This window comes from Nilaparvata lugens, chromosome 14 (genome assembly GCF_014356525.2).
Source record: "Nilaparvata lugens isolate BPH chromosome 14, ASM1435652v1, whole genome shotgun sequence".
Lineage (NCBI taxonomy): Eukaryota > Metazoa > Arthropoda > Insecta > Hemiptera > Delphacidae > Nilaparvata > Nilaparvata lugens.
The window spans coordinates 10401867-10428483 of record NC_052517.1 but is presented as its reverse complement, the minus strand read 5'-3'; the positions used below and the strand labels follow the sequence as shown (position 1 = coordinate 10428483).

General features: G+C 34.2%; 1 protein-coding gene across 2 annotated transcripts; it reads left to right on the top strand.

Moving 5' to 3' along the window:
• Nucleotides 1–7280: 7280 nt before the first annotated feature.
• Nucleotides 7281–15633, top strand: LOC120354188. Of its 2 annotated transcripts, XM_039440732.1 has the most exons (6): nucleotides 7281–7953; nucleotides 8593–8694; nucleotides 9176–9262; nucleotides 10809–11033; nucleotides 12483–12924; nucleotides 13944–15633. In XM_039440732.1, the coding sequence occupies exons 1-6, from the start codon at nucleotides 7850–7852 to the stop codon at nucleotides 15495–15497; spliced, it is 2514 nt and encodes an 837-aa protein (XP_039296666.1). In that variant the 5' UTR covers nucleotides 7281–7849; the 3' UTR covers nucleotides 15498–15633. The 2 variants fall into 2 exon arrangements, with proteins under 2 accessions (XP_039296666.1, XP_039296667.1); XM_039440733.1 differs by lacking the exons at nucleotides 7281–7953; nucleotides 8593–8694; nucleotides 9176–9262 and adding exons at nucleotides 9735–9855; nucleotides 10337–10423.
• The last annotated feature ends 10984 nt before the right edge of the window (nucleotides 15634–26617 follow it).

Here is a 26617-nt window from a genome sequence, read left to right as displayed (position 1 = left end):
CATTCAAAGATAACTGAAATTCCCAGCTGGATCTTTACAGAGAAAATGTAAAGATACAACCGAAAATCTATTACTCAAACCAAATTAATAAAATTAGTAATCTATCTATCCTCAATAATATCTCAAAATTACGATTTAACAAAAAGTCTAATTCCGCACGTTTCACACCCCACCCTTTATGAAAGTCTATAATTACTAAAACCCATTCTGCCACATCCGGAGTTCCTGGGACGTTTGGTTAATTTTGAAAAAGTTGTTACCTCAAAGCTGTTTCTTCAATTTGAATCTAGGCTCGGTGATCGAGCTCTACACGTCCAGATGGACAGGAGACAGCATACCCCAAGCTTCTAGGACTGCCATCGATTCAGAGGCGTCTCAGCGGCTTAAAGACACACGTTCATGAACCCGTAAATTGATGGACTCGTACGTTGATCCCATACTTTGATGTTCCCGTACTTTGACCGCTGTTAGAATAAAAAAAATAAACTAGGATAATACAAATTATCTTAACTTCAGTTATATAATAAAGTCTACCTACTTTAGGTTATATTAAACTCAAATCAATACTTATTACTTTAAAACACAAATAGACATTACCTACTTCAATATCTTGATTTAATAGAAAAGAATTTATTTGTAATCAGGGTTATGTCCTATACACAAAGCGATGAGTACATAGTATTCCATAATAGGCCTACATAATTCACAAGTTGATTGAATTACTTCATAATAAGGTCTTCCGAGTATTGTTGTTAGTTTAGTCAGTTCTCTTACATAAATTACATATATAGTGTAATTAAAAAAAAAATAAATTACATGATAGGTGTTTCCTTGAGAATCAAGAAAGCTTTTCATTAGAATCAACAAACAAATGAAATCTATAACACAAAATACTGATAGAACTCATAATAATATACCATAAACATCAGTCAATTTGGATTTAAACAACAGTAATTGAAATTTAGGTTAATAGCTTCCTCTTCAGAAATAATTTAAAATCAAAATTTCAATTTCTTCCAATAGGTACTCTACATTTCTACATATTACACTCAAATGTATCTATCACAACAAATTTAACAATCTGATAGAAGCTTTATCGATAATTATTTCCTTAATTATATTATAAATCTATGACGTACTTTTAGTAGCGGTTATAGGAGGAAAATCTCCATTGTGAGGTGACAATTTGATTTCCTCTCTTCTCAATTAAAGCAACTACTGAGGCAGAAAAAACTAAAAAATGCTACTGGAACAAAAAGGTTCCAGAGCCAAATACTAAAAAGCCTAAAGCTGGCATGAGAGCCATGATTAACACAAAGTTCTGATCAGACTTCATTTTGTACTGCTTATGCCAGAGGACAGATGCTGAGTGAAGCCCATGGTACACTTGCCTGGTCTAGGAGCTGTGTGATCGTACTAGATAGACCTAACCAACGTTAACTGTGATTGGGAGTTACTATTTTCTAGAAACATTTCCACCAATAGAAAGGAACGTTACAACTACAATTTAAGATACATTCTCCCACCAAGTGACAGCTATTTTTCCTTGACAGCTATAAATTCCTTGCCTTATAAGGTTGTGAACCAGACTGATGATCCAGGAAAATCGTTGATCTTCTCAGTACCACAACTTCTACGCACGCACTTACAGAGTCGACACTATACACAACGCAGAAAAGCAAAGGTCATGAACTAAGCTGATACTCCAGGAAAATTGTTGGTTTTCTTAGTATCATAACTTCCACGCACACACTAACAAAGTCGACACAACACAATGCAGAAATGCAAAGCAGCGAAATGAAATGTTATACAGGACTGGATACTCATGATAATTTGCACAATTCTCATCGTTCACAATTGGAACAATGAAAATTGTTACAAGAAGTAGGTAGGTAAATAGAATGAATTATGTGGACTCATGATGATTCAATAACACAGGATTATTGAATATGTAATGATAGCAATATACTAGGCATTTTGATAACATTTCAAATCATGTAAATGTGGGAGTTTAAGAAATGATGCAAAGAAATCTATGAAGAAAAATGTATATTAATTGTATTAAAATTATGATCATATGATAAGCAAACAGTAAAATATGCAAAATAATTATTATAATTTATTATTGTAAATTGAACGACTATTTATTTGAAACAGAAAGGTTTCAAAAATTAATCACAATTCAGCTGATAACAATATCATATTTTTAAAAATAAAAGTAGGTATGGTACCATACCTAAATTAAATTATGTCATCTTATGATGATAACACAGAATTATTAATCATTTATATTTATTATTTTTGAATAAGGATTAATTCGTTCTTCAACTATGTTTCTTCATTTTAGATGCTATAAAGTAGGCCTAAATTTTCAATTAGCATAAAACTATCACCATATACTAGGAATATAACCAAATTTGTTGTTTTATTTTTGGTCAAATAAACTGATCAATATAGAAAAATATATTGGAAATGTATGGTAAACGAAAAGGTTTCTTCAAATTAATTAATAGACTAAAAATGTTTGACTTAACTGTGAAATGGTATTTTATTTCCTTTAACATGCCCATTCTTGCATCCAAATGCATCACCATTTCTCGGTCGTATTTTTATTCAATTCTACGCATTTTATGACAAATACATCACAATATTTAAGAGAAAAGTTTGTGATCTAATACTGATAGCCCTAATACTCATTCAAATCCGTTTTTCAACTGTGATAATTTGATAATGAATCATACTCAAGAGCTGCAACAACCTGCTTTAAATGTATGAGTACGAGAGAGATGGGAATTCCACTCGGTAGGCCTGTCTCACTCACTCCGCCTTACACACTTTTGGCTGTAGCTTAGCATTGGACAGCCCGTTCCAGTTAGTATAGAGTTCAGTGGCAGTGTGTGACTATTATAACCTTATCTTTTGGACAACATTAACATTTTATCAAAATTTTTTGAGAGAAATAGTACAGGCTCAGCCTAGTTTTCCTTCAATGTCATAATTGTATTATGATTATAGTATTTTATTCAATAAATAAATAGAATTAAAATAAAAATAAATACTATTTTTTTCCATTCACTTGGATCCTCATTCCTCAAGAAACAGACTTCATTCTGTTGCATGTTCAATGATACAGTATCAAGGTGGTTTGTATCGTGTTTGCTGCCAGCGCTATCTAGCGTCACATATTATAACTACATTAAGCTTTTCTCTACTCGATTTTCCGTTGGTGCCACTTTGATCATGTCTTTTCATCAATTTTGGGGATCAGTTTTGCAAATTTGACCATCTATAAACTCTCTTTGATGCGTGAAGAACTGGCAAAATGAATTTCGATGCAGTTGGCATTGGATTTATCACTGATAACTGACTTTATAGGTGCTGCCTCTCGCCAGAGTTTTGTGGGAATGTCTGTATAAGTTCACATTTCAATTAATTGCTGAGGTGCAAGCAATTGAATCAAATATTAGATTTTTTGGAGAATCATCGTGATTAAGGACCCCTCGGGGTACTATCAAGATGTGATTCATTGATTTTCAAAATTTGGGATGCCACCCCGACTACCTGGTCATTTTGGCCATAGGCGTGAACATGGGTCGCAGAAAACCACCAGCCCAAAAAAATGAGACAAATTGTGCTTAACACACATGAAGAGAGATCTTTAAAGATCTTGAATTTATAAGAGTATCCATACTATTTAAAAATATGAATGAGAATATTTTATTTCAATATAAGATCTGTATAAGTAATAAATAGTATTCCATTTTATTCATCATATTATTCAACTAAACTATCAATTCTGAGTCAAGCAGTCAACGGTTTGGTCGATCGAATTTTTCAGTTGAGTATAGCCAGGATTATGATCATTAATAATATTAGATCTAACATATTATAAAATGGATAATGCAAATAATCAACCTTGTCTGATCTGAGCATATTATCTGAGCCCATAAGTATCTTAGTTTTTTTTCAATACAGTTAGATACTAGAAGGAGATTTAAGAAAAATTATAATAACATTATGTTCTCATAAATTTGATTTCCTGAATATGATGGAATTCCCCAATATAGGAATAATCCTAAAACTAATAATAACTCCTATAATGGAAACCTCCTATAGGGTAAGGAAAGTATTGCTTTCTGAAAAAAATTGAGGTACCCCAATTACTAAATTTCTATACGTTATAGAATTATCACGGAGATTCGGTGTGTGTGTGTGTGTGTGTGTGTGTGTGTGTGTGTGTGTGTGTGTGTGTGTGTGTGTGTAAGGATCTATATACAATATAAGGATCCGACATGACCAATTTCGATAAAATACAATTCAAGATGGCAGCTAAAATGGAGAGAATGTTGTCAAAAACAGGGTTTTTCGCAATTTTCTCAAAAACGGCTCCAACAATTTTGATTGAATTCATACCTAGAATAGTTATTGATAAACTCTATCAACTGCCATTAGTCCCATACCTGTAAAAATTTCAGGAGTTCCGCCCCATCTATGATTTTATGATTTTAGATTCTCAATTATCAGGCTTCAGATACAATTTGAATACAAAATTTTGAGTGGAAAAGATTGAGCATGAAAATCTCTATATAATAGGATATAATATATTATTTAATTGCTGGTAAATCCATACTAATTAAATGATAATTCTTTTGGTGCTGTCTGCCATTCTGGAGAGCCTAGCGCAAGCGACAGTTGAGGCCTCTTTTTCAGGAGTCCTCTACGGTCACAGGTCTCGACTGTCGGGGCTGTACGATAATTAGAGAGGCCTCAACTGTCGCCTAACGCAGGCGACATTTGAGGCATCTTTTTCAGGAGTCCTCTACCGTCGCTGGCCTCGAGTGTCGCAGGTCTCTACCGTCGCTGGTCTCGACTGTTGCAGGACTCTTCTGTCGTTTGCCTTGCCTCGTTTGACATCGACCCGTTTCTCATCCACCACTGACCAGTCCAGTTCTATTTTCTCCCTTATAACCTCATTTCTCACCCTATCTCTCAAGGTCAGCTGGCAACATCTTCTCCAGTAATTCATCTCTGTATCCGATAATATTCTTTGTTTCAGTCTCTTGGTTAGTCTCCATATATCCGCCCCATAAGTTACACAGCTCATCACGATTGTTTTGAAAACCTGTTTCTTCTCTCTCAGATATACTAGTAGTTCTGTGAACAGTAGACCTCACGCAAATAAAAACCACAGCCTCCATCAGAGTGAATTATGTCCTGTCCTGACACGTGTCGGCAAGATATTGATGTGTAAAGTAAACAACTAATGGCGGTTTGAAATGTTGTATCATCAATAATTATTAATAACAATTATAATTATTATCATCAGAATGCTAATAAATTGTTGTGAAAACTATGCTACTATCATTAAAAGCTTACCGAGTTGTAAGCAGAGAAAAGTCGGGAGAAAATAATAAGCTACTAGAAAATAATAAGTTATCAATATTGCATGCTGCATCACTTGCAATATTTAAAGTCCACACAACAGCTGATTTTTTAACAAATTACATTGGGATATTAATTGCATGCAATTAATAATCCACTCGACATGATGAATAATTCTATGGTCTGATTTTCACTTTAATATTGGTGTATGAAGAAGGCACCTTTTCCTTGCATATTATCCTTAAAATGCAAAATTGAAAAAACCTTGTATATACGTCGATGCACAATTTAAAGAGGAACATACCTGTTAAATTTCATGGGAATCTATAGCCGCATTTCGCGGTAAATGCGCAACATGGAAAAATATAAACATAAAGAGAAATGCAAATTTGTTGACTGAATCCACTTTTTCAACACTTCCACTTTTCCAACAAATATTATATATATCAAAATAGAGTGAACTTTATACAAATTGAATAAAAAGAAAATTATCTGTCAATATACTTGATATGTCTCCCTTATCCTGTATTTCTATCTTCCAAACCTGGCCCTTATCCTAAACCTCTATTATCCGACCCCAACCTAGTATTATAATCCTGTAATAAATCATGCCTCTGTAATATCACACTGGGATTTCAAGGACTATTGACAATTATGAGAAATGAGAAACAACTTATTATGACTGATTTGTAAAAATGGAGATTAAACAGATATCTAACTGATTTTTTGTGTTTTTTATCATCAATTATTGACCGAGCGAAGTGAGGTCTAAGATTGAAATCGACTGATTGGCATTTTTCTTGGCATGTTTAAACGTTTGAATGTTTATATGTTGCGCATTTACAGCGAAACGCGGTAATAGATTTTCTTGGAATTTGACATGTATGTTCCTTTTTTAATTGCGCGTCGACGTATATACAAGGTGTTTGGAAATTTTGCATTTCAAGGATAATATAAAAGGAAAAATGAGCCTCCTTCATACGCTAATATTAGAGTAAAAATCAGACTATAGAATTATTCATCATAAATCAGCTGACAAGTGATTTCACAGATGTGTGGAGAAGCCAGTCTATTGCTGTATTTCCATAAGGTCTATAGTTTCAATCAGGTACTTGTGGATGAGAATACTGCGTGAGATCTACTGTTCATAGAACTACTGGTATTTTTCTGTTAGGACTAATCTTGGATTGAAAAAAAAGAAATCCAAATACCATTTTTTGAAATTGTTTAGTTATCACATGTTTTACAATCATGGCATCATGGCTGAAACATGTCGTCACTAAACAATTTTAAAAAAGGGAACTTGGAAAAGGGGAAAGATTATAATTTTTTATTTTTCAATTATGTAGGATATCTTGATGATAAGACCCTACCGCAGTCTATTCATATAGGTAGTGGGGGAATATAGGAGAACAGCGTTGCCGATTCTCTGCCTTGTCACTGCCTTCTACAGAGGGTATCTGATACCGGTGTATCTGATAATACATCTGATGTAATATTGAAGCCCGGTTGCACAAGATCCGGTTAAATTTTACGAGTATCAATCAGAGGAGGCCTTTCAGAAAAGGCTGCTTGCCGATTATTCCCCACATAATGTCCCCTAAAACTGAAATTAAAAAACAATGACATTTTCAAACTAAGTAACAACTATACATATGTATGAAACGAGTAGTTATTTCAATTTTTTTTACATTTAAATCATCTACTTAATGGGCTAAAATCATACAAACATATAATTACAAAAATATTTGGCCTCCACATCTCCCCTTACAGCCAAACTATTCCTCCACAATAATGACAAAGTAGCCATTATAATATATATTTACAGTAATGATTGAGAGCTCGACGAGAGCGGTCGTATCGGAGTGGTTGCTGAGTCAGCTGTGCAAAGTTTAAGGCGAAACACCACGGGCCCTAGTTCAAAAATTGCCACCACGTAGCGCTTTAAAATCATGCGAAATACCTTATGCTATTACTCGCTCACTATTAGAGTAAAACTTGTTTTGAAAACTGATTTATTCTTGTAATATCTATATCCATGCCGCTACCATGTCGATTTATTTTTATTTTTTATTTAAACAAAAATAAATTTATTAATTTCAAAGGGAACAATTTTTTCAAGAAAAACAGGTAGTCATTTTGAAGATTTGATGATAAAAAATTTTTATCATTTTTCAGCTTGAAAATCGAACCAGTGGTTCCATCGGAATCATATTTACAAGTTTTATCTCTATGATTTTTTATGTGCTCCTACCCTCCACCCTATCCACACGTCACTCAGGCACCTTCCACCCTAACACACAAGTCACTCAGCCACCACCCCACCCACAAGTCAGCCTTCATTCTTAGTGCTCAGGCTGGTCACAACTTTTCTTAGTTCTTCAGCTTGTTCACTTGTCATATTGACAGTGATCGTGGCTAGTCCTAGGACATAGTATTTCCAGACGCACTTCACATATAATTTAAAATGGATTCAAGACATACGGTGAAGGGAAAGAAGAAGTTGGTTCTTTCAGCCAGGAGAATGAAAAGGCGGCTACCACCAGAATTTCATGCTAACAGACGTAGAAGGTTAGTTGATTTCATTTCATATAATTAGATAAATTAAAATGTCACGTACTTTAGGCCTACTATAATTTGAAGCAAATCATGCTTTGAATAATTAATATTGTTATTATGTAAATATAATTATATTCTCAGTTCGTATTATCTCAAGAGAGGTATTTCGTTATGTATGTTTTTATGTTTGTTAATATGAACAAACGTCAACGTTATTGACAACGCTATTCGCATAATTATTCAAGATATATGTCTGAATGGATAGGTACAGAGAGCAACCGGGTGATAAAGCATGGCAAATTTGAATTGATCTTACAAAACTCACAGTACACTATTATTCAAAAGTAATGTTTATAGTGAGGTGATAGAAATGCGACTACATATTTCAAGAATCGGTTTTGTACAATATTTTTGTTCAGAACATACTGTTAACGATGTGACCTAAATTGAATTTATAGACTAAACCTATTTTTAATTCTGTAAACTTATCTGAATTTAGGAGAAAAATAGCTCAATGTAAGCTCTTTTTTCTCTCCTGATCATTGTGATTTCTGTGGAAATGAAGTACCAGTGAGAAGAGTGTAGAGAAATTGCAAATTATGTAGACTATATATGAAAAGAGGTCTGCAAAGTGATTTTTGAACATTTCAGGATTGAAGAACAAACCTTATCGCTCGAAGCGCCTTCATCTTCCCAGGCTGACAGTGTTTCAGCAGATGCCATTTCTGTATCCACTGAGAACTTTCAACCCAGGTAAACTTTGTAATTTCAAGATTCGAATTTCCACAATCTCACTTGCATTATGTTACGACAGGTTAAGAATTTACAATGAATAGTTTGCGACTCACAACACTTTATATTCAACTTTGAAGAATTTATAAGCATCACTTATACATGAAGTGAATTAAATAGAGAAAATTATGATTGGAAATGTTCCCGATCCCAATGCTCATTACTTCTAATAAAGTAATTAGATGCTAATAATAGTCAAATGTCTTCAATTAAAATTGTTTGTCTCATGGTTGTCTGATCCTTCTCTATAAGTATTCCCTATAGGAATTCACCCTCCACCATAAATACAATTATACCCTTACGAAGACAATATTTAGTATCACAGTAGCCCATTCTCTGTGTTGGAAATATGAATTTACAAATCCATTTGCTTCATACACATTCTTTTCATATCCCATAATCACAAGTTTCCAGAATAATTCTTTTCTAAATTTAATTGCAGTGCAACGTCAACTCCTAAAGGAAAGAAGAGAAGACCACACAAAAGAAAAGTACCAGTGCATTTGATGAAATGGAGATTACAGCAAAAGTAAGTAACTCAATAGTTTACAGAATATAATTATCAGCTAGTATAGTAAATTATTATTTCCCTCTATAAAAAGAAGTGAAGTTTTTTATGGTCCATATCCTTGTATCTACCAAACCACCGGTTATTTTTTGATAAATAAAAATAACAATTGAAAAGACGAATAAGCCAACACATACATTATAATATAAAAAACACATATTTGAATAATGATACTTGGAATAGACATTCACATTCAAAGTTGTACAATATTTTTGCTCAGAACATACTGTTAACGATGTGACCTAAATTGAATTTATAGACTAAACCTATTTTTAATTCTGTAAACTTATCTAAATTTAGGAGAAAAATAGCTCAATGTAAGCTCTTTTTTCTCTCCTGATCATTGTGATATCTGTGGAAATGAAGTACCAGTGAGAAGAGTGTAGAGAAATTGCAAATTATGTAGACTATATATGAAAAGAGGTCTGCAAAGTGATTTTTGAACATTTCAGGATTGAAGAACAAACCTTATCGCTCGAAGCGCCTTCATCTTCCCAGGCTGACAGTGTTTCAGCAGATGCCATTTCTGTATCCACTGAGAACTTTCAACCCAGGTAAACTTTGTAATTTCAAGATTCGAATTTCCACAATCTCACTTGCATTATGTTACGACAGGTTAAGAATTTACAATGAATAGTTTGCGACTCACAACACTTTATATTCAACTTTGAAGAATTTATAAGCATCACTTATACATGAAGTGAATTAAATAGAGAAAATTATGATTGGAAATGTTCCCGATCCCAATGCTCATTACTTCTAATAAAGTAATTAGATGCTAATAATAGTCAAATGTCTTCAATTAAAATTGTTTGTCTCATGGTTGTCTGATCCTTCTCTATAAGTATTCCCTATAGGAATTCACCCTCCACCATAAATACAATTATACCCTTACGAAGACAATATTTAGTATCACAGTAGCCCATTCTCTGTGTTGGAAATATGAATTTACAAATCCATTTGCTTCATACACATTCTTTTCATATCCCATAATCACAAGTTTCCAGAATAATTCTTTTCTAAATTTAATTGCAGTGCAACGTCAACTCCTAAAGGAAAGAAGAGAAGACCACACAAAAGAAAAGTACCAGTGCATTTGATGAAATGGAGATTACAGCAAAAGTAAGTAACTTAATAGTTTACAGAATATAATTATCAGCTAGTATAGTAAATTATTATTTCCCTCTATAAAAAGAAGTGAAGTTTTTTATGGTCCATATCCTTGTATCTACCAAACCACCGGTTATTTTTTGATAAATAAAAATAACAATTGAAAAGACGAATAAGCCAACACATACATTATAATATAAAAAACACATATTTGAATAATGATACTTGGAATAGACATTCACATTCAAAGTTATATAATATTATTTCTTAAACAAACATAACGTTTCCAGTCATTTCTTTAACTATGATTCAATTATTTCCCAAACTATATTCATTTAAAATTTAATTCAATGAGAATTAATACATCAGACCTATAAACTTTTCTTTTTTTGTAAAGGAAATCTAAAGGAGAAGAAAAATCTGGGCCATCAACATCTTCCACCTTAGAGTCAAATCTAAAAAACAGCGTCCTTGATGGCACCTCTGATTTTACTACAATTGTGCCACCAATCCCCTCAATTGGTCTACAACCAGCTTTGAACGATGAGATTGATACAACCTCAATGCGAAATAGTGGGGTTTCTTACGTGGAGAGTAACGTCTGTGATACTTTACTAACAAGGTATGTCATCATCTCAACTTACAACTAATTTCATATATACGAATATGGTGTTCTCTATAGGTACTTCATAACAAGTAGAATGTATTTTGGTCACTGGTCCACTTTTTTCTATATTCTATTGTTTTTTCAACTGTTATATAAAGCTTTGTTGGATCAACCCACAATATTAATCATTGAGGAATATGATTTTGGACTAGTATTGTTTTGCAAGAGAAGATTCACAATAAGATCAATTTTATTAGAAGTTGAATGATTCAGCTAGGTTGTGTTGAAGGCGTTTGTAGATGCTAAACAAGAACAAGAATAATTTTTCATAGTTAATATTTGATACTTTTAGTAATAAATATTTTTTCAAGCTAGTATTTCGAAGCTAAAAAAAAACAAATATAGCCTACAATATGAAAAAAGCAATAATGACTCGATCACCTGACTAATATTTATTTGAAATTTTAGTACAGTATAAATAAATTCCACACTAGTTAATAAGACTATTACTAGTTCATTCGTGCAATAGGCGCCTCAGGCTGGCGATTCTATCAAGCTCCAAGAAAAACTAACATATTAGCAAGAGTCAGAGAGGGATAGTAAGATTTTTTTCTTTCAATTACAAAGAATAGGCACAAAAGACATTCCAAACCTGAAGAGACTTTCTACACACCGTTCTACAACAGAAAATATTACAATGGGCTGAAGTGAGAAAGAGTGTGACAGGGATAGGGGAGAAAGCATGAAACTATCATTCGCCAAACGCGTTTCTCTCTCACTGCTGTATTGCTTCTCCAAACTTAGGGGTTGGAAGAGAGAGAAAGCGATTGTCAGAGAGAGTGCGAGTTAGGTTTTGTTTGGATTTGGAGTATTGCTTGTCATGTTGTTCTGTCTGCTGTGTCAATGGCTATATAATACAGTATACAGTATAATGTGTGTCAATATATATATATATATATATATATATATATATATTATATATATATATATATAATATATATATATATATAATCATATAGGATTACTTTCTTCAGCTCAATTGGTAAGGGAGAAAGAATACATAGATACAAGATATTCACAGGCATACGATTATCATTTCTGAGAAAGATTATCGACATACTGTGATATATAAACCTACTCTTCATCGCTATAAACTTCAGAGAGAGAAGTTCATTCCAATTCTAAAACTAAGTCTAATTCAAAGTTGACATTTTTTGTAAAATGATATTGGCCTAATTACTATAGATCTAGAATTTGTCAAAGAGTCTCTATGCTCTCCTAGTTCTCTTTACGCACACAAAAGCAGACATAGGCGGAGAAAAATTATTATGTCTGCTTACTTTGGCATGCCGACGTTGATATTCTCCCCGTCTGTCTGCTGCTATGTGCGTGCGCCAATAAAATAAAAAATCTCAATCATTTTTCAACATGTTTCGATAATTAATCACCCCCATTTAATTACAGATATGATGAGTATCCAGATCTAATAGTTGAGCCGGATGGAAGACCACCGAAAGACGATTTTAATATTATTTCTGGCCGATTTATTGTGGACGGCAAACATATTGTGCAAGAATTGAGATCTTTGGACTACCATAGATACGAGTGTGAAAAAAGTGATAATGGTTATATGACACTGGTGTCTTCAACTTCAAAATCATTAGAATGGACAATGAAGTTCAAATGCCCGCATTGCCAGAAATGTAAAGTGATTACCAGTGATCCAAGACCTGAAGTTGCGCCACAAGAATGTCCATCATTGCAAATGACACTAATTGACGAAGCAGTTTGGGGGTTTGCATCCATTGGCTCAGGTCACAGAAATATGGAAGAGGTTCTTACTACAATGAATGTATTACCGCCAAATGAAAAGACTTTCAAAAAGACAGAGGAACGTTTGGGAAAGGTGAATATCGAATTTTCATTTCTTATTTCTATTTGGATGAATGTATTGAATATGTTTTTCGATTTTTTACAATTGGAAACAATAATGTACACGTCGTATAGTGAGGTTCACATTATATACCAGCAATATATTATTTTTACTTTTGACAGCGACTATTGATGTGAACAAACAATCTTCAGGTCATCCGCCATGTTTTATTTTGATTCCTTCTGAGGAGACATCAAGTCGCATAATTGATTTTTTTTGTTTGATATTACTGTGTGAAAACACAAATAATACAAGAAATTACATTTTATAAGTTGATAACTTTGACTATCCTGGACTTAGTCCATCCTCACAAACAGGCATCAGTTACCGGTACCGGTATAAATAGCAAAACAAGCCAGATACCAATGGTTTTTCCAGAACCATTTCCATTAAAATTATTTCATTATTTTTTATTATAGATGGAATTTATATTTTGCTATCACTTGGGATACCTACCGAATAACTATTTTTGTCTAAAACGTTTTCAAATCTCATAAATCAGGATCGAAGGAAACAAAGAAAACAGGAAATAGTAATTTCAGAAATCAATATTTCCAGCAACTACGTACCAAATTTATAAAATTTGGGACAGAAAAGTAACTAGACATTGTTTTCTTAGAATTCAATAATCCACTATTCACGTTCAAAATCCATGATTGGTTTTGAACGATTTGATCCATGATTGGAAGGGAATTAGAATGTTCACGGACCAATGTATAATGTCAAGTATAGGCCTACATTATGTTTCGATTTTATGTTGACTAACAATTATGTGATAAAGATTTCTGTATTATGTCAAAGTATGACATAAATTGATTGCTACAGGTTTTTAAATTTTATCTGTCAAATGCTTTATTTCTAACTCTCCTGAACTCCTTGTCAATTATTATTATTATTATTATTATTACTACTACTACTATTATTACCATTATTCACAGATGATGTAATGATAACATTGATAAACCAAAACATGATTTTTTTCTGTTTTACAGGTTTGGCAGGACGTTTTATCCCAATCCATGAAGCAAGCTGGTATGGAAGAAAAACAACTAGCCATAGCAAATGGAGATGTGACCACTAACAACATTCCTCACATAACTGTTGTAGTGGACGGTGGTTGGTCTCATCGCAGTCATGGACACAGATATTCAGCTAACTCGGGAGTGGTATGTGTGATAGGCCTTCGGACTAAAAAGCTACTGCACATAGATGTGAGGAACAAGTATTGTTCTATGTGCAGTTACTTGGAAAGAAAAGGTGTTTCCAGTGTTCAGCACAATAACTGCTACAAGAACTGGGATGGGGCTAGTGCTTCAATGGAGTCTGACATGGTTGTTAGCGCATTCAACTCCAGTGAGGAAATTCATGGCCTTCAGTATAGAAAATTTATCGATGATGGAGACTCTAGCGTCCACCAGAAGGTAATTGAGATGGTGCCATATGGGCGGTATGTTGAAAAAATAGAGTGCAGCAATCATATGATTAAGAATTACACTAAAAGACTGTACAAGATAAGAGAGGATGGGATCGTTGAAAAGCGAGTCCTGAATCAGTCAGTTATAAAAAGACTGAAGGCTGCAGTGCGTGGATCAGTAGCACATTATGCATCTGATAAAAACATTGAAGACTTGAAAAGAGACTTGAGAAATGGTCCATTCCATGTATTGGGATATCATGGAAACTGTAAGTCATACTTCTGTAAAGACATTGACACCGGGAGTATGATTGAAGGTCAAACACTTAATGTGCTGAAAAAAGTAGAAATTGCTTTGAAACCTCTACTTCTCAAAGCATCTATGCTATGGCATAACAAGACCAGCAACTTGGCCGAGAACTACATGTCTCTTGTTGCTAAGTTCTGTGGAGGAAAACAAGTCAACAGAGGAAAGAGAGGATCCCTCAACTACAGGTCAAATGCTGCTGCACTCGAGTTTCAGTTTGGCCCAATGTGGCACTATCACACAATGAAGGAGGTTTTGAAAAAGAGTCCAGCCCTTCTAGTCAAAAAAACTTGTTTGAGTCGTGTGAAAAAAAACTTATCATGTAGAAAGTCTTTATTGAAAAGATTTAGAGATGGAAAGAAATATGATAGGAGGGTGAAGCAAAGGAGTACAGGTTTGAAAGACTATGGACCACTGTGCCAAAAAATCGATATGGGGGTAGAAGAAATGGAAGAAGAAAAGACAAACTTGTTGAAATCTTTGGCACTTTCTCAAGATGAAAAGATCAAACTAGAGCTGGAAACACGTGGACAAAACGAGAACAACCGGTGGCTTCAAGAAAGAAAGTTACGTGTTACTGCATCAAACTTCGGTTTGATCAGTAAAAGATTGCAAAGGTCGAAATGGGCGCCAGTTGTCAAACAATTATTATACAGCAAGGTCTCAAACGATGCTACGTTGTATGGACAGCTCCACGAACCAGCTGCCATAAATGCGTTTCAAGAAATGGAAGAAATTCAAGTTCAGCCTTGCGGTTTGTTTGTTGAAAAGAACATGACTTCTTGGCGGCTTCACCTGACGGACTGGTCGGAGGTGATAATCTGATTGAGGTGAAATGTCCGAAGTCTGCTGAAAACCTCACTATCAGCGAAGCCGTGATCAAAGTGAAATCATTCTGCTTGGAAAAACTACGTTGTGGAAACGTCCGTCTCAAGAAAAACCACAATTATTATTACCAGGTAAATTCATAGGTGATTTTTGATATATCTAACCCACAATAACGGAAACTTTCAAAACCGTCATGAAATAAACGTGAGATGAGAAAAATAATTTTATTTATGACAGAAAAAACTTAAAAACTTGCCACTTAGGGATCAATATCGGGGCACCGAGCTTCGCTCTGGAGTACAAAAGCATACAAGCATAAACGCATAGTTTATCATATTCATAAGTGATAAGTGAGTGTTATTTTGTTATTCAATTGTTTTGTAAATAATCTAAGTTAGGACGTTTATGTTTTCAAATATTTGAACTGAAAATTTGACCTGAATTCAAGTGTATGGATCATAACCTACTTTTTGGAATATTTATAGTGTATAAATCAAAATTCAGGGAAGAAACCGTTTTGGGCTATGCCTGTTAGTCCTTCCCCAATCATTTTGAAGAATTGAGTTCTGTTTATCAATAAATAAATAAATAACAAGCGAAGCTCGGTGCCCCGATATTTTGTTAATCAATATTGCAAGATAATACTTCTCATGGGATAAACTGTTTGATTGCAATAGTTCAACAGCTGAACATAATTCTGTCTCACTCCTACACAGGCAATCCCATCTTCAGTTATTGACAGATGGCTAAATTATCAGCTCAGCTGTTTTACCAAGGATGAATAACTATTATTCTAGTTTGTCTACGTTTAATCATAGAGAAATAATAGCGTAAATTATGCTATTGTTTCTCTCTGGCTTAATTCATTGAATTGACATTTGAAAGTGACAGTATTTTTCGAAAAACGTTGACCACACACCTTAAAGACCTAAAGGTATATGAACAAACTTAATATAGTTGTTAGAATTAAAATTAAATAAGATAATAATATTTCTTCAACTTTACTGTATGAACAGAGATATTGTGGAATTTCTCCATATCAAGGTGAAATGAAAGCGATGTTGTCAGTTCCACATAATGTTTTTTGAACGAATAAACTAAACCAATAGGCTATGGCTCAAATAAATCATGTGGAACTGACAATATCGCTCTTATTTCACTATTCTATTGAAATTATATACAAAGAATATTTGAAAATATCAGCAGTATGTACAACTTTTCTTATCATAAGCTATTACATCATTGTATACAAATCGAATTTATACGATTTCCAACTTGATTAACCTGTATATTTGCAGTTATTGAAGGAAAGCTATAACATGATTTGACGACATAGATCCAATACCTACTAAATAGAAAGCTATTACTAAGTAATAGCGGGTATTGAATCAGGGTAACATTGGAATTATTGTGTAAGAAAAAATGTGTGGTTACATCACCAAACCAGTTGATGGGTGTCTGTATTTTGCGAATAATCATACAGAATGTCTGTCGTTTATGTGTCAACACGTGAGTTCAGCTGTCTGTCTTGAATTTTGATTCTGACTTATTCCATAATATATAAAGTATTCATAAAGTTCTATACATTCACAAACACATGATGAGTAATATTATTATGCAAATCGCGGATTTCAAAATTAGTACAATACTTCCTAAGTGAGTTTTACAGCTCGGGAGGTTCACTACAGTCATGTGAAGGAAAGAAAGACATTAGAGGTGTAGGTGGTGATAGACAAAGGATGAGCGGGTGTGAAATGGGTAGGTGGTGACAACTATTGAGGGTTGAATTTGCAATGACAATGGAAACGGAAAGAAGTTAGGACGAAGGACAATGCTATAGTAGGACAATGTTGACAGGAGAGGGCTCACCTTCATTGTTTTGATGTTTCAAAACTACACTCAAGTTCACACTACAGCTATTCATTTGTTTTATTTTTGTCATTGCACAATAATCGTAAAATTGTTGATTGAACCATTACGCAAAGAATTTGCCTTTAAAATGACTACCTTCTTTACCTAATTTTTTTCTTAATATAAAAATTATCAATTGTAAAAACTTATTCAAATTGGAAAAAAAATTAAGCATATGGTAGCGAGTTTCAAACCTTTAAGCTGATTGCAAAACAGTTTTGGTCTTCCATATTGGACTAAAAATGAGTGAGTAATCACATGAAGTAATTTGACCCCAACAGTGCTGCTATCTATAGGGCTAGAATCATAATTTTTTCCATGCTGATTCGCCTTAATCAAGTACTGCCAGTAATTATAACGTGGATCTCAGTAAGAGGTATGAGATAATCCGCACCCTGAGTCGGTTTTTCTAGAGTTAATATCTTGGTTTTCACTTTCCTTGCCCTATTACCATAGGTAAGGGAAGTATTGCTTGACGAAAAAAATTAAGGTCCACAATTTCTATACGTTTCAAGGTCCCCTGAGTTCAAAAAAGTGGGTTTGGGTATTGGTCTGTATGTGTGTGTGTGTGACCCCTCGGGGTACTATCAAGATGATTCATTGATTCTCTAAATTGAGACGCCATCTAGGTGTCACCCTGACTACCTGACACCTGGTCAGGTGCAACTTTGACTGCCGTGAAGCTGGCCCCAACATATCGAGCCCAAAATTTGAAACATATGCCAATATTTAGGGCTTATTTTGGGCTTCTGGAATATCCAATTTTCAAATTTTGGGCTCAACGGGAAATGTGGTTTATAAGGGTTTATATATTGGCGGGCCAGCTTCACGGTTAGCCCGCGACCATCACCGATCTTGAAGATGAGATGAGGGTGTCATTCGATAGAGCGAATTTTGGGCTTCCATTCTATACTATTTTCAAATATTGGGCTCGAAAAATACGACCGTGAGAGACTTTGAAAGTTTTCAAATTCGGTGGGCCAGCTTCACGGTTAGCCAGCGACCATCACCGATCTTCAAGATGAAATGAGGGTGTCATTCGATAGAGCGAATTTTGAGCTTTCATTCTATACCATTTTCAAATTTATGGGCGGAGGGAGAATTGTATAAAACCAGGTCCCTTGTCGCCTCCAGGGACGGAAAATTCAGGAGAATGTAATGAAAATCGATGAAACAAGTCTTCATCTATCATAAAATATCTATTTCAAATTTTTGACTCAACAATTACGCCGTCAGCGGGGGAAGTAAGGGTTGTTAGTTGATTGATATTGATAGTTTATTAATTGAATGTTATTAATGGAAATTACTGAGATATTGCAATTGGTCAAATGCTAATCGATTAATTATTATTGTTGAACGAAAATCCAAATTAAATGCTGTAAATCACCCAGAAGACTTCTGCTACTGCAAACGTCAGATGAGCGATCCTAAATTAGCGATTTTGGGGGTTAGCAGTCCGCTGAGCGATCCATTGTTCAGAATAACAATAAGGATAGGCAGACGCTATGAATGGGAGGACTAGGGTGTCATTAATCATCAGGACAGTGACAGAGGAAGGCCACAAGCGTATGTGTATACACACAAAACGATATTATATTGATGATGATTGAATCAGTACCTTCCACCTTCTATAGAAAGGAATCAGTTGTTAAGCAAAGATCGAATAGCTTTCAACTTAGAACAGTTCAAATTCATCTTCATTATAGCCTATAACATATTTATATATAAAAATCTTGTGTGGCGCACTCACACAACTTTCCTTGCCGTTATGAAAATTTATCACATGACGCTAGTGTTCCCGCGCATCTCAAGTCTACTATTCAAAGATCCAAGCCAGCTGGTGACAGGACAATAAGGCTGGAGACACACGAAGTTTGCTATCTCTTCATAGTGAATGATTTTAATAGAATCATCAGTTGCCAACAGTTTGCAATTGGATAAACAAATTTTCTCGAATTTTGAGCTTATTTTCAATTTTAGGTGGAAATGTTGCTGAAGATTAACTGTAGAGATACTGAATCTTTCCGACTCAAAATTTTTTGTTTAAATTGTATCTGAAGCCTGATAATTGGGAATCTAAAATCAAACTTTGCATAGATGGGGCGGAGCTCCTGGAATTTTTACAGATATGGGACTGGTGACAGTTGATAGAGCTCATCAATGACTATTCTAGATATAAATTTAATCAAAATCGTTGGAGCCGTTTTCGAGAAAATCGCGAACAACCCTGTTTTTGACAACATTTTCACCATTTTATCCGCCATCTTGAATTGCATCAGATCGAAATTGTTCGTGTCAGATCCTTATGTTGTAAGGACCTTAAGTTCCAAATTTCAAGTCATTCCGTTAATTGGGAGATGAGATATCGTGTACACAGATGCACGTACACGATACACTCATACACACACACACACACACACACACACACACACAACACACACACACACACACACACACACACACACCACACACACACACACACACACACACACACACACACCACACACACACACACACACACACACACACACACACACACACACACACACACACATACAGACCAATACCCAAAAACCACTTTTTTGGACTCAGGGGACCTTGAAACGTATAGAAATTTGGAAATTGGGGTACCTCAATTTTTTTCGAAAAGCAATACTTTCCTTACCTTTGGTAATAGGGCAAGGAAAGTAAAAATCTACAATTCCAACAAGTTCTATCAATCATCTGCATTCCTTCAAGTGAATGAGTAACAGCACTGCAAATAGATATAGGTATGAAGTATCTTCATATAGATTATCTTCATAATCTTCATAGAGGTATGAAGTATCTCACAGATAACAAGAAGATTTAAGATCAACTTCACATCTGAAGCAATCTCCATTCACAAGCAATCCAAATTGCAAGTTTATGCCAATCTATAGTCGTTATAGTTATAAAAGCGAAATGGCTCCCACATTTTTATTCCACACAATCCATACAGATTCAAATAACAGAATGTAATTCGTTTCAACTGTTGTGCATTCCCATATCTTTCATTTTTACTTTAAAGTAGTTAAAATAGCTAAAAATAACTGGAATTTAGCTATTCAGTAATTTTTTGAAAATGGAATAGCTTTTCAAAAATTTACACCTCGAGGAGATTTTTTACTATCACCAAAATCGAATCCTTTGAATATTACCAGTAAAATGTTAGTCAGTTGTACAGACTTTTGAGAACAGTTTGTTAATAATATTTTTCATTGGATAAAATATTATTTAGCAAATGATTCACTTTTATGGAAGGTGGTGGGTTCTGAAGTTCTTATTCAATCATTATCATCAATGACACTACCCATTTAGCCTTGCTCTGCCTCAGTCCCTGATGATTAATGACACCCAAGTCCTCCCATTCTTAGTCTGCCTATCCTTATTGTTATTCTGAATACTGGATCGCTCTGTGGACTATTTTTCCCCAAATCGCTAATCGGACAACACCGATTTATAACTGCGCCAGGTCTACTGTTCAAAGAACTACTAGTTTAATTTAGACAAATAATTAGACATGATTATATCAAAAAGTTTTAAAAATTGTTTTTGGAGATTCAGCTTTCAGATTACATTACCTACCTTTCATTTTTACTCGATATTATCTATGATTTACTATTTCAAGTTCCAAAACTTTATTGGGAATATAGAAAAAACATGAAAGAAATTATATCAAAGTTGATAATCACAAAACTATGCTTCATTGAGTAAAGGCGTGCTATTTTTCTTATAAGCCCCCTATAAGCTCCATTGTAAAATTCGAATATTTGGAATCTTCATGGCTCGGCGGGAAAAAAAATACAATGGCCATACTATGGGTTATAATAGTAGTTACTGTAGTCAGCCCGAGTTGAAAGCAGAGAGAAAATACTATGTTTACTTCCAGTTATTAATTGCATGCAATGAATAGTCCACATGACAGATGACTTTCAAGTTACAATGCATGCAATTAATAATCCACTCAATAGCTGATTTATGATGGATAATATTCCAAAGTCTGAGATTAATTGTTATTAATAGAATATATGTAGATGGCTGTAGGGGAAATAATATAAATTCTGTCCAATACTACTTTTTTCCATTCACTTGGATCCTCATTCCTCAAGAAACAGACTTCATTCTGTTGCATGTTGAATGATACAGTATCAAGGTGGTTTGTATCGTGTTTGCTGCCAGCGCTATCTAGCGTCACATATTATAACTACATTAAGCTTTTCTCTACTCGATTCTCCGTTGGTGCAACTGTTAAATTTTGATCCTGATTAACTTCACGTGAACCAAATCAGAGAAGACCATTTCAAAAAGATGGATCTACTGGAATCTCATGATTGAAAATAACCCGGATTTCTTGCAACCGGCACTAAGTACCTGATTGAATGATTACAAAAGTTCAACAGCTGAGTCATAATTTTGACACAGTCCCACACACATGAGCTCGCTCACTCACTTCCAACACCAACAGACGACGAAATAATTATTATCAGCTGTTTTTCCAAGGATGAATAATGATTATTCTTTAATGTCCTTCAGCGAGTTTTCCCAGGGATGAGACCTAGTGCAATCGAATCCTACTATGTTCTGAATTACGTGAGAATCGTTAGAGCCGTTTTCGAGATCCGGAGAAATACAAACATCTAATATCTAAACATACAAACAGAAGCCGCTCGTTTAATAGTATAGGATTGGTTATTTTAAACGAGAATGAACAGTCAATATTACATCAATAAACCTGTATCAGCTCCCGTCTAAATAAGGCATTGATAAGACAGAGGATCGGCAACGTTTTTCTCCTATAGTGAGGTCCACATTATAATGGCAGTGTACAATTGACAATACTGTTGCTGTTCTTTTCTATCATACAACAGATAGCACTATCTCTCTCTCGCTTTGCAATGTTGTCTATTTGCCAGAATATTTTATATCTACTTTTGACAGTGACTGTACAAAACTGAACAAACTATATTCTTAGCCGCCATTTTTTTTTCTTCATTCTATCAAAATACTTGAGTACACACGTCGTATTTGATTTAAAATGTATTTTTGAAACGATGAAACAATTTTTAAAAATTACTAAATGAGAAACACAAATTTAAATACCTGGAATGACATTTTAAAAGTTGATAACTAACCACCATCCTAGACATCATCCATGCTTCAGTTAGCCTACCCGTATAGGTTAGACCTACTCGTACCGGTATAAATAATATTGAAAAGTTATTTCAGAATTAATCCATTGAAATTAATTATTTTTAAAAAGGATTTCTATTTTTCTATTATTTTGAAAAGAAATTGGAATAGAATACCTACCAAATAACACAATTTCAGTTGTTTTGAAATTCAGATTAGCGTATCACAGCTTTTTAAATTAGCCGCCATTTCAGATTTGTATAAGAATAAAAATCTGATCTCAGTTATGGAAGCAAATTTTTGAATCAAATTATGGAAAAATATATTTTCTTGATTGATTTGACATTAAATTGATTATTTTATCAAGGAAATAATGATAATAATTATTATTGGATTAAATTTAATGGGATGAATTGAGTAACAGCTGTGTACAGTCAGTGGCAAAATGGAGAGAATTGGCAACGTTTTTCTCCTAACTTACTCCACCAAAGACCTTAAAGATGCAAGATGCAATATCTCTTTAAGGTCTTTGTTCTCCACTGCCATTATAGCGTGGAGGTCACTACAGTGTCCTTGGTTTCCCCATCTGTTGCTTGTCGAATGATACAGTATCACGTTGACTTGTATCATGTTTGCTGCCAGCGCTATCTAGTGTCACATATTATAACTACATTAAGCTTTTCTCTACTCGATTCTCCGTTGGTGCAACTTTGATCAAGTCTTTTCATCAATTTTAGTGATTAGTTTTGCAAATTTGACCATCTATAAACTCTCTTTGATGCGTGAAGAACTGGCAAAATGAATTTCGATGCAGTTGTCATTGGATTTGTCACTGATAACTGACTTTATAAGTGCTGCCTCTCGCCAGAGCTTTGTGCAAATGTCAGTATAAGTTCACATTTCAATTTGTAAGTTCTGGATCAAAACATAGTACTAAACTAAATGTAGATTTTTTGGAGAATCATCATGATTAAGGACCCCTCGGGGTACTATCAAGATGATTCATTGATTCTCTTATTTGGGACGCCATCTAGGTGTCTACCTGACACCTGGTCATTTTGGCCATAGGCGACAACTTGGGGGCAGTGAACTCTATACTAACTGGAACGGGCAATCCAATGCTAAGTGCTAAGCTACAACTAAAAGTGTGTAAGGGGAGCGAGTGAGAGAGGCATACCGTGTGGGATTCCCTTCTCTCTCGTACTCATACATTTAAGCATGTTGTTGCAGCTCTTTAGTAGATACGATTCATTCATTCAAAAATGAATTTTATGATCAAAATAGAGTGGACATGTATTTTTCTGTACATCAACTCAGACATTGAAAATGTGCCTAACTAACAGGATCTACTGGATAACTAACAGATCTAATGTGCCTAACTACAGGATCAAAACATAGTACTAAACTAAATGTAGATTTTTTGGAGAATCATCATGATTAAGTAAGGACCCCTCGGGGTACTATCAAGATGATTCATTGATTCTCTTATTTGGGACGCCATCTAGGTGTCACCCTGACTACCTGACACCTGGTCATTTTGGCCATAGGCGACAACTTGGAGGCAGTGAACTCTATACTAACTGGAACGGGCAATCCAATGCTAAGTGCTAAGCTACAACTAAAAGTGTGTAAGGGGAGTGAGTGAGAGAGGCATACCGTGTGGGATTCCCTTCTCTCTCGTACTCATACATTTAAGCATGTTGTTGCAGCTCTTTAGTAGATACGATTCATTCATTCAAAAATGAATTTTATGATCAAAATAGAGTGGACATGTATTTTTCTGTACATCAACTCAGACATTGAAAATGTGCCTAACTAACAGGATCAAGGATTTATATTATCTGAGCTAATATCACGACGACTCAGGTAACGTTTCTCTTCTCGAAATATGTGCAGACATGGTGAACTTATTGAAGACTGCACAATACCAATACAAATGAATTTATTCTGCTAACTGACAACATCAATCAATTATTATAGACTCAAAGAACTGGGAAGAACTGAGATGTGTTTTGATGGTTAAGAGCAGTTGAATCTATCCAAAAATACCATCAATACCGTTCCAACCTATTCCGCTTCCTTAATTCCATACACTTAACTCTTATAATCATTATCATGCATCATCTTCATTGTTGATTGTTTATCATGCATTGTTTATTATGCATCATCTTCATCTTCATAGAATTCGTAGAATTCTTCATAGAATCTTTTTTGGTTTCATAGAATTCGAAACAGAGTTTGTGGTAACTATAATCACAATCAAGAAGTTAGTCTTGATGCGGAGTTGATTTCTAACCATGGTAAGCTGGTACATTTGTACTGTACATCAACGAGATGTGTAGGAGCAGTAAAGCTAGACAATAGAAGGGTTTCGGTGACACTTCTACAGGTAGAAATAACAAGTCAGGAACAATGCTATTCTGTACCATCAGTTAACAATGACCCAGAAATAGAAAGAAATTTCTTGGAAAATAATATTCTCATTTTCTTTAATTTGCCATGTGGTGGAGCTGTAAATAACTTCCATGAACCCCAAGAAAATAAGTGGGAGATCCAAATTGAACTGGTTTTTAGAGTCTAAGAAGGATAAGCAAAAATTAAATATAACAGAGGCATATTTACTAATCAGAGCAGGGCTACGGAATCAGCTTGAAGTTGATGTTTTCCCAGAAGAACCCAGAATTAAAACTTGGTCGTTAGAAAGAGGAATCGCTCAGAGTGAGACGATGAAAGAGTATTGGAGGCGAAAGCGGGAGACCAACGTAAATAATAATAATAATTATACCGTTTATCATAATGGTTAATGACTGTGGTCCTTAGTTGACCTATACAAAATAAATGGATGAATAGTGTTGTACATTTCTTTCTTTCTCATTGTTAGTCTAGTCTAGAGTTTAGGGTTGCAGCTGTCATGTAATCATTTTTGTAGCATCATGATCGTTGGTTCATAATTATTCATAATTATCAACGATACAGCTAACTTCAATTAATTCTTTACAGTACAATTTGAAAAATGAATGAACGGTCTGAAGATGAAATGCAATTTCTATTCGATTATACAATATTTTTCAATATCTACTTAAATCGGCCAAGTTTAAACCATTCATGATCGTTTGAAAAGATTATCATGGAAATAATTTTCACTAACACTCCACTGGAAAGATGAAAGTGAAAGTGCAGTTGAGAAAAGGAAAAGATATAATGAAGAAGTTCAACAAAAAAGTTCAGAAAAAATAGAATTAGAGGATGAAAAAGAAAGGAAAAAACAGAAGAAAAAAAGAAAGAGATGGAAGAAGGAAGAGGAGTGTGATTCAGTGTATTCAGTAATATTACACTGGCATTTCAAGGACTACTGACAATATATTATAAGGAATGAGAAACAACTTATTATGACTTATGAGTTATTAACATTTTGTTAATAAATTTGGTCTAATCGCAGCTTTAAGGTCTTTTGTTTCAATATTTTGTTTTTGAAGTCATGGTATTATTATGCGTGTCCATCAGTATCAATATTCTCACATTCGAAAAAACTAATTTAATAGGTGATTGAAAATAATCAAATGAACTAAATAATGCTGAAGAAATTATAATATTTTTGATTGAAAAAAATTAATTTTCATTAGATGGAAAGATTATCACAGAACTGGATGAATATTATATAAATTCTGGAATAGAAATATATTCTATTCATTGTTTAAATTAACATAAATATTAATCAATTATGGAATACAAATTCAAACGTGAACTGATTTTGTTAATGTTGAATGAAAAAGACTAAGAAATTGTCAAAAAACCACTGATTTATTGATAATTAGAAAGACTGGTTTCGGTTATTACACCATTGTCAATCTCTGATAAACTAATTTATCAATTGACTGACAATTTCTTAGTCTTTTTCATTCAATATGAATAATTACCACAATATCAACTTCTCAACTACACAAAAAGTGATTTTGTTAACATTTAAAACAGTTGACATCAGGTACTTGTGGATGAGAATACTGCGTGAGGTCTTCTGTTCACAGAACTACTAGTAGAACTTTTAATGTCATTCA

Excerpts from the sequence above, each read along its gene's own strand:
- LOC120354188 (XM_039440732.1), top strand. The coding sequence starts at position 7,850 with ATGGATTCAAGACATACGGTGAAGGGAAAGAAGAAGTTGGTTCTTTCA. Across the intron at positions 7,954-8,592 it reads CATGCTAACAGACGTAGAAG|GATTGAAGAACAAACCTTAT; the intron begins GTTAGTTGATTT and ends TGAACATTTCAG. Across the intron at positions 9,263-10,808 it reads AAATGGAGATTACAGCAAAA|GAAATCTAAAGGAGAAGAAA; the intron begins GTAAGTAACTCA and ends TTTTTTGTAAAG.